The sequence below is a fragment of the Nymphaea colorata genome, chromosome 3 (genome assembly GCF_008831285.2).
Source record: "Nymphaea colorata isolate Beijing-Zhang1983 chromosome 3, ASM883128v2, whole genome shotgun sequence".
NCBI classification, from domain to species: domain Eukaryota; kingdom Viridiplantae; phylum Streptophyta; class Magnoliopsida; order Nymphaeales; family Nymphaeaceae; genus Nymphaea; species Nymphaea colorata.
Genome location: NC_045140.1, coordinates 12,280,340 through 12,289,648, shown reverse-complemented (window position 1 = coordinate 12,289,648; position 9,309 = coordinate 12,280,340). Strand labels below are relative to the sequence as shown.

Genomic DNA, 9,309 nt, shown 5'->3' with positions numbered 1-9,309 from the left:
ACACTTTGATGTTGATTTGACCCGTTGCTTGAGTGTTTTGTGTGGATCTATTTTCTCTAACTTTTTGCAGAAAACATAATTTCTACTTGACTTTACACATGCATTATTTAATGTGTAGCTACTTTTTTTTAGTGTTTTCAAGTTCTTTAATTTTTCTGTCATGTCATGAGTCAACCCTCAAATTTTCCACCAAAACCAAGTTTTCGTAAGATTGAGCTACACTGAAAGGAGATGTCTAAAACTGGACAACCTTTAGTGCATCTATAAAATGGAAAACCAACTTGAATCTAGATGATTGAACTTAAACTAAAGTCTGAAATACTTTGATTGAGCAAGGAATAATATGATCCCAGCTTGGATTAAGCTGGCATGTCCTAGATTCAGAGAATTTTATATGTGGAAGGAATAACAAGATTTTGCTGATAAAGAAATGATATGTGGATGGTCTCAATGATCTGATCAAGTTAGAGTGAGCTTATTCTGAACTAAGGAAACCCAATATGCTGGCTCTAATGACTTTTGAGCTCGTGTAAAGTTGAGAATTAACCTAATTGTTCAAATGTTATGCAATTGTCAGAGTTTCAAAATTAGAGTAATGGATTTCAGGCATAAAATTGTTATTTTACAGCAGTGGCACACTAGGTGATCTTAATCTAGGTTAGCTCAATGTTATGATATCCACTCAAACCCGGTTCAATGAACAACCCTTACCTTTGAACTCTAATTTCTAGAAACCAATTTTAAACCTCCTTGCAAATGGTACAATGGTTATTTGTACTTGTGCAAATTTGAGGTATTTATAGGTGTCCAATGTTGTCATTATATCTGAAGTTTCCAAGAGAATTTGTATTTCAAGGTAGTTTTGAAAATCAAAGTTTTCAACTTATTTGAGGAACGTGATTGGAAAACGTATTTTTTAAATTACTTGTTCTACAAAACATGGTTTCATTTTGTCATGTTTTGTAAAAGCAAGCTTTCAAACTTTTCAAGTCCTTTGAATTAGAGATGATATAGTGTAGAGACGGCTCATGGGCTCTTTCAAGCAGAAGGGACTGATGGTGGCTTGAGTGGATTAGGGATGAACTCTTCAAGTCCTCTACGAACTCCTCCAAGATCTCCACTTACTAGGAATGGTGGCTTGAAGTTCAGAAAAATGAGAGCAAGAGGAAAAGAGAAAGAGATTGAAGGAGAAGAACAATAAGGTTTGATGAGGAAAGAGAGGGCTCAAGAGGCTGTGGATTAATGTGTTAGAAGGAGAAACGAAGAGTATTTATAGAGGGAAGAGGCCCAAGGGCATTATCATCATTTTTTTAAAAGTGTAGTTAAACATTAATTAGTGGCTTATTTTTTTATTTATATTAATAAGGTCAAATCAATTCAAAAATGAGTTGGCTAGGGGTTTGACCGTGACATGGAGCAAACTGCCCGAAACTTTCTCTCTTATGTTTTGTATAACTAGGCCCAGCCTAGGCCCGCCGGTTCAACTAGGCCTGTCCAGGCTCTGAAGGAATGCCGTAGGCAGGCCTGCCCTGGGCAGTGTAAGGTACGGCCTGCCATGTCAGCAATGGGCTCCATGGAGAGAGAAAAGGTATTTTGATAATTTTTTGTTAAACGAGGGTCTTTTTGAAAAAACGAAGGACATTTAGAAAAAGAATGGCATTTTGGATAATTAAACGATATCTTTGAAAAATCAAGGATATTTTCAGAATTTTGAATAAGAAATTAATGGTATTTTGGAAAATGACCATAACACCTTAATACTTGGGCCTAAGGGTCTATGACTTAGATTTAGATCTGAAACCAAATCCAAAAATTAAGACATGTCAAATTTAGAATTTTTAGGTCAGGAATGAATACAAGCAATACATTTGGGTTTAAAATAAAGATTTGGATCTAAAAATGGGTCACGGTCTTGGTTTTGGAGCTGGATCTGGATCAAAAGCTCAAAAGGGATTTACAATGTTAGATTTACATATAAATATCATATGTGAATCTGGATCTCAGCTTTACATCTAGATATCATGCTTGTTGTTAATATAGGATTTCAATTTGGATATCAAATTTGGATCTAGATATTACATTTTAATATAAATATTGGATTTGATTCTAGAACTATGGGTTTTGACCTAAATTGAGAAAAAAACATGGAATTTGGATATGGACTGAGGGTTTGGATTCAGACAAGGATTCGGGTCTAGATTTTGGTCTTGGATCTAGATCGGTTCTAAATCGGATCGAAGGCTCAAATTTGGATAAAATGGATACAAAATTAGGATTGGATCGAGGTTCAGGTATGAAATTCTGTCTTGGGTCTATGTTTGGATCTCAAAGCCTGTTTTGTATCTGGTTTGGATTTGAAAACCTGGATTTAGCTCTAGATCTGGATCTTGGGATCCGTTTTGCATATGGAGCTGGGATTTGAATCTAGGAACCTGTTTTAGATTTGGAGTTTGGATTTGGATCCAAGGTTCCGTTTTGGATATGGATCAGGGATTTGGAACTAGATTTGAATACGGGGATCTGTTTTGGATTTGAAGTTCGAATTTGGATCTGCAACTAGTTTGTGATAATGAATTTCTGGATATTTTTGTTGATGCCCATTAATTTCCTTCGTCATATCATCATGTAAAAGTAAGGCAGAGAGCTTGATGTACTGCACCTTCTCTTACTTTCTCTTCTAATAAAAGCTTTTCACAAAAACGTATAAATGTTCCTTCAATATAGATCATAATGGAAGGATGTGGAGCTAACCACCAAAGGATGAAGGTTGAGAACTGTCATCAGAATAGTTTTTTTTGGTCCTTGGAACTAGCCTTTGACTATACTTGATAAACCATCTTTTCCTGAGTTTCTTCACTAGGTCCCTCATTCTTGGTGGGGTTCATGACCTTCCTTGGAGAATACTCTCCTTGACTGACCTGACATACCATCTTGAAATTGGGTCATTAGAATTTTACTTGGGAATCTTTCATAATCATTTTCAAGCTCTGCAAGAACTTTAAAAATTTTGTCCTCCATGGGTTGCTGATATACTTTCGGATTCGAAGCTGCCCAATGTATTGTTGAATGGATCTGGCAGACCCCAGCCAAAATTATTTTGCTTGGAATGAAGCTCCATCAAAGAATCCCAAATCTCGTTAGTTGTGTCATGATAGAAGAATTGGCTACTCCAGGGAGTTGTGGAGCCATGACATAGCAAGATCGTACTCTTATTGCCATTCCGCAAATTTGGAATCAGACAACTGCGGTTGTGGAAGAGATCCGTTGATGTATCCAAGCTTCGAAATCCCACTAAGACACAAGCGAGCAGCCTTGGCCTAACTGACTGATGTAATTTGAGTCATTGAGGAGCACGGTGGTAATTTTTCGGAACATTATTGTTCTGCTACGATGTGGTGCTCTTCGACGTTATTTGGGTCTTCTTCATGTCCTTGTATCTCAGCCACGCGAATGAAGATAGCAAACAAGAAACAGCCACAGCACAGAAAAGGGGGTTACTCCCCGATACCATGTTAGGTATGTCACGGTGGTACGTGGGATATGCTCCAGTACCAGTATCGTGGTATGCCGATACTGGTCACAGAAAACGGACTTACTCCCCGATACGGTGGTACGTGAGATATGCTCCAGTACCAGTACCCTGGTATGTCGATACTGGTAGGGCGGTACGATAGTGGTATGTTTGGATGAGTTCTAAGTTGGAACTGATTCAACCTTTTATTTTCATTTTTTTCCTAGAACTGATTCAACCTTTCCTTTTCATTTTTTTTTATATTTTAATCATATTTTTGTCAGTTTATTTAGGTTTCATGAGATTATATGTAGTAATTATTAAAGAAACTATTAAAAATTGTTATATATATATATATATACTATTGTTTGTCATAATCTTCATTAACTAAAATGACCGTACCATGTTTGCTTCCTTGCACTCATACGCTTAGTACCTATACATATATGACGTAGCATCATAAAAATTAAAAACAGAGAAGAAAAAGAAACGGAAACACGAAGATATAACGTGGTTCGGCGGTGAAGGAGCCCGATTATTTCATATGCAGATGCAAGAGATTAACCCATGCATGCGGACATAGAAGGATCAAGAAAGTTACAAAACAGGATATACAACCCAATCCCAAAAATAAAACATGGTGATAATCCCTTGAAAATAAGAAGAGACAAAAGGTTCATCCACAAACCACGTAACTGTTTCTGATGTCATCGTCTCTTCCACATCACAATAATTACTCAAACAACACGACGCAGTCTCAGAAATGAGCAAGATGTAATTATTGTGAAAAAACATTGCCTGTCTTATTCTTCATTTTCAGGAGTCCCTTGCTTAAAAGTATAGCCAAAGTAGCGGTAAAGTTGCACATGGTGGTGCTCTATGATTTACTTTTTCCAACCAGAACGTGAAACCCACCCTCCATTCGAGCAGTTAAGAATGGTACAAACTGGGGTTTCTGATCATTGACAGGCCTGAGCTCAAACCTGCTCAGTATAAACGCAGCAATATACTTCATCTCCATCAACGCCATTTCCTTTCCTAGGCACTGCCGTGGCCCTGCCTGAAAAACTGGGAACTTGTACACTGATACGAAGTCGTCTCCTATATTTGTAGTTTCAGATGACATCCATCTCTCGGGGCGGAATTCCAAACAATCCATTCCCCACAAATTCTCCATTCTTCCCATCCCATAAGGAAAGTAGGTCACCCGACTTCCTTTTGGAACAAGAGTACCATCCGGAAGGACATCATCATTTTTTGCATGTTTTGAATCCCATGGCACGGGTGGATAAAGTCTCATGCTTTCGCAGATGCAGGCTTTCAGAAATTTCAGTTCCTGCAAGCCTTTAAAGTCAAGAACTTCATGTCTGCTTCTGATCTCTTCGACTACCTTTTGTTGTACATCTGGGTGGTCACAAAGAAGCCAGAAGAACCAAGTAAGAGCCGCTGATACCGTGTCCCTTCCGGCTAGGAGGAAGCTTATCACCATATCTCTGGCAAACTCTTCATCTTTGTCGCTGAGTGTCAAAATTCTCGAGAGCAGATCATCCCCACCTGAGTTTCTCTTCCTCTGAATCATCTCCATGACCGACTCGTGCACTGCATCAATTGCTTCTCTAAGCCTGCGCTCGGATCCCATGTTCATGGCGCGTTTGGCCTTCCATATCAAGGGCAGTGGCTCCGTTGCCCTTTTAGCACTGATCTGTGTTGCGATATCGAATGCATGCACAAGACAACTTACAGGCATGGTGGAGTGAAGGCACAAAGGGTCCATGTCGAAAGAGACCTTACAGACGGTATCGAAAGTGAAACGGCTCAGCACGTCTTGGAGGTCGATAATGATCCCGTTCATGTTGGCAGATTGCAGGAGGGGTAGCAAGCGTTGATGGGCTTCTACCTCCACGGTTCTAAGCACTAGGTCTCTCAGCGACCTGGTCGTAAACACATGGCTCAGTGCTCTCCTCTGTCGGCGCCATAGCTCCCCGTCAACGTTAAATATCCCTCGTCCTAACAGGTCCTCGAGGATATCAGTGAAGGGTCTCCCCTTGGGATAGTTATAAAACCGGGTCTTGAGCATGTGCTCAACATTGGCAGGGTTGACTGTGATTATAAGCAGGTTAGAACCAAGGCGGTCAACGAGTATCGTCCCAGTTGGTGATTGAGAAAGAAGTTCAGTATACCACTGAAGGAGACGCTGACGGTTCTTGGAGAAGGAAATCAAGCAGCCAAGAATGGGGAGAGATGGTGGCTTGTAACCACATGTTTTAGGACCTAATAGAGCAGAACCTAGCAGAAGAAGTACGAACAATATGATCCCCACGACCAGCATGTCTTCACCTTTTCCACCTAGTAAAGGTGGTATTCTCTCTTTGGACTCTTCCTGATGATGATCTGAAGGCCGTGGTTTCTTCCTTTTTTCTGGTGAAGAAATCTTGTTCCTCTCTTAAAGGAGAGGGTTTTCATCACCTCTGTGTGGCCAATGTATCTCCTACAGGTTTTCCTTCTTGGACGAAGATGTGTCACGCTCTCTCTCTCTCTCTCGGCTCTGAGCTAACGTGCATGCCTTGACATGAATTTATAATTGGCCATGTGAAGAAGCTGGATATGTGGGTCATATTTTTTAATTAAAAAGAAAGCTTTTGATAAAGATAAAAATTGAAAATAAAAAATATAAAAAACATTTTTTAAATTACCAAAATATTTGGTCTGCTTTGATGGGACAAGATGTTTGATGGTTGAACTTTTCAAAGGACTTCAATACCGTTTATTCTCCTGGCCTTTAGTAAAAAATGGAAAAGGAAAACGTACAAAGAAGCCCGGTCGACAACGAAGAAGCTCAATGGTCATAGCCGGGTGTTTTACGTTGTCACTCCTTCTGTGCTGCCAGGTGGCGATTTGATGGGTCCGCATTCCAAAATGATGCATGCTTGCAACGTGTTCGTTGGCCGCTTATTTTTATGCTTTGGCCACCCACCCTAAGTCAGTTCTTGTTGGTGTCTATTAACTGTGGTCAATAAAGATGGCTGATCTGGCATGATGATTGACTTGCCTTCATGAATCTGTCTCGCGGATCGTTGGAGTGGAAAGACATGAGATATCTGATTTCGAAACCAAGAACCTGTGCCCTCAAAATCGTATAGGAGTGATTTTTCTCTGAATTTTGGGAAAAAGGCTCACCAGCAGGGTGCCGTGGGCCTTAACTTTAAAGCCCCGTTTGATGGCACTATTTTTTTTTTTAGTGAAGATTTTTTAAGGAAAAAAATGCATGAAAAGTGTACTGTAAGAAAAATATCACTTCTTTCAAATCCATGCCATGTTTGATGGCCTAATTTTTTTTTTTGAGAAAAAAACTTACACGAAAATTTTATGTGGATAAAATATTTGACCGTTGCATTACACTTTGTGCATATTACGCTCTTGTGATGGACATGTTACACGTTAGTAGCCTTATACATCCAACCATGGATGGACATGAACTCTTATGATGATTTCAAACTCCTAGTCAAAGCTTAAAGCATGGGAAAATAAGAACTGGTCACTACAATTGGAATGATAAAGATCAAACAGCAATACTATTGCTCCCCAAAATAATACTTGTTGAGTCTTTTAAACTGCAGACCAGGATGGGCTACAAATGAAGTAAAATTTGGCTGAACTACAGACTGGGTAAGTTTCTGAACATGAGGAATTGGCTTCAGTTTATGTCCCCACAACTTGCTTATAAAAAAAAAAGGGGTTTGGCACAAGGAGACATTAATTTCAATCGAAATTATAGTCCACGCATGCATGGATTTGCCAATTCCAGTTCAAGTAAAGTTACTAAGGAAAATGAAATGAACATCAAAGGGAGACACAGACAACCAGGATTGAGAATGCAGCAAATCAAGGGTAGGAGAGCAGAATTGAAAAGGTCGTGCTTGAATAGCTTTTATACATGCAGACTTCTCATCTTCATAGACGAGCTATTTAGGCAATCAGAGGTGCCTTCACGGAGTTCATGTTAAGTCCTATTGAGTGGATATCGTCTCCTTTATGGAGTTAGCTAGCTCAACGGGCCATTTTCTCAAAAGTTAATACATCCCTACGGTTTCCAATCTCAGCCTGGTAGTAAATTTTGCACACAGATATGGCTACCCATTAGAATACCAAAGATAACAGTAAAAAAATATCATGGTGATGCAAATTACTTACATTAGACAGAATAATGGTCTCCAGTCTCAACGGTGTCAGGAATTTATTCAACATTGGTGAAGAGAAGAATAGATAAAATTAATGTTCCAGCTAAATTTTAGAATATGTTGGAGGCCTCAACAACATCGTTTACAACAAAATTTCATGTTATCATACAATGAACAGAATTACACAAATTGTAATTGCAGAATCCATGATTCAGCAACTAAAATGAACAACGATGACAATAGAAAATTTTACACTTCAGAGTGAAATAATGACAAGTGCAGAACACATAAAGAAAATATGACAATAACATAAATATTGTTGCCACTCACAGCTACCACGAAGAAGCCATTATTTTATCGAGGTAATCACAACATAAAGAAGCATGGGGAAAGAAAAGGACAACACGGAAAAATTTTGAAAAAGATTTCATAATGACTACCACATTTTCCTAAAACAAACTCATATCACTAATCAATCTGGAACAAAAGAGAAGCCCCACCAATTAACGCCTTTGTCTCCAACTGTGCAGAATGTAAGAAACAAAAGGAAACTTGTTGCGTAGTAGCTAAGGAATGGAGAGAACAAACCAGATCAAGAAGCGATAGAAGAGATATTAACCCTAGCGAGCGAATGGACAACCTACGGATGGTTAGGGTTTTACCTTGCACCGAGCAATATTGGATCCTTTGGTTTGATGAACAGGTTGCCTTCTTGGATGTACCTGCACGCAGCAAAAAATGGATGATGATAGGAAGGCAAGTTACCAAGGTAGCATGAAAAATGGACAAAAGATGATGGCTGCTCCATGACATGCGGCCGACATACAGAGGGGAAGGGAGAGATGGCATGTGTGGCCGACATACGGATGGGAGACAGAATAGAGGTGATTGGAAAGAGGGATGGTGAAGAATAGAATAGTTTGGCGTCTTACCTGTGATGATGAAGAAGAACAATCGCCCTGCCACTGCCTGCCTTACTGTTCTAAGCAAGAGAAACAAATTGTAACAATGAGAAAGCCGTAACGGGTAAAAAAAAAAAATCGATGGAAAAAAGTTGGACCCCTGAGGTCCGACCTTTTCCAGGATAAATTTACTATCGTTGGGCATTCTCGGCAGGGAAAAATTTCCTGTGTTTGGTATCGTTATGGAAAGCCGTACCAAAACGGCAAATTCCAACCGATGAACAGTAAAATCCATGTAGACCTAAGGGATCATTTATATAGTTAAAATTTGAGACTTTTTAGGTGAGCGATGCTTATAGGATGTTAGATGAGGACCATATTATCATGCATGTTTACATGTTTACTTTGATGTTATGTGCATAAGATAACAAATAAACATGAAATAACAAATAAATATAAGAAAATGTGTATGAAACAATAAATAGACATTAAATAACAAACAAGTATGAGAAATGTATATGAGATAACAGACTGATGCAATAATATTTATGAGATGATAAGATAACAAATGAATGTATGAGATAACAATAAATATATGTTTGAGATAATGTTTATGAAATAATAAAATATTTATGAGATAATGAGCTAACAGATGGATATAAAAGATAACGTTGAACATAAGTATGTCATAATTTTTATGAACTAATAAAATATTTAT

General features: G+C 38.7%; 1 protein-coding gene across 1 annotated transcript; it reads right to left on the bottom strand.

Moving 5' to 3' along the window:
* Nucleotides 1–4,190: 4,190 nt before the first annotated feature.
* Nucleotides 4,191–8,671, bottom strand: LOC116250319 (cytochrome P450 94B3-like). The gene is made up of 3 exons (XM_031623952.2): nucleotides 8,622–8,671; nucleotides 8,352–8,411; nucleotides 4,191–5,518 (listed from the first exon to the last, which is right to left on the bottom strand). Exon 3 carries the CDS (start codon nucleotides 5,361–5,363, stop codon nucleotides 4,389–4,391), a length of 975 nt encoding a protein of 324 aa, XP_031479812.2. The 5' UTR covers nucleotides 5,364–5,518; nucleotides 8,352–8,411; nucleotides 8,622–8,671; the 3' UTR covers nucleotides 4,191–4,388.
* Nucleotides 8,672–9,309: the final 638 nt, after the last annotated feature.

Coding starts and splice junctions, on each gene's coding strand:
- LOC116250319 (XM_031623952.2), bottom strand. CDS start 5,363: ATGAACGGGATCATTATCGACCTCCAAGACGTGCTGAGCCGTTTCACT.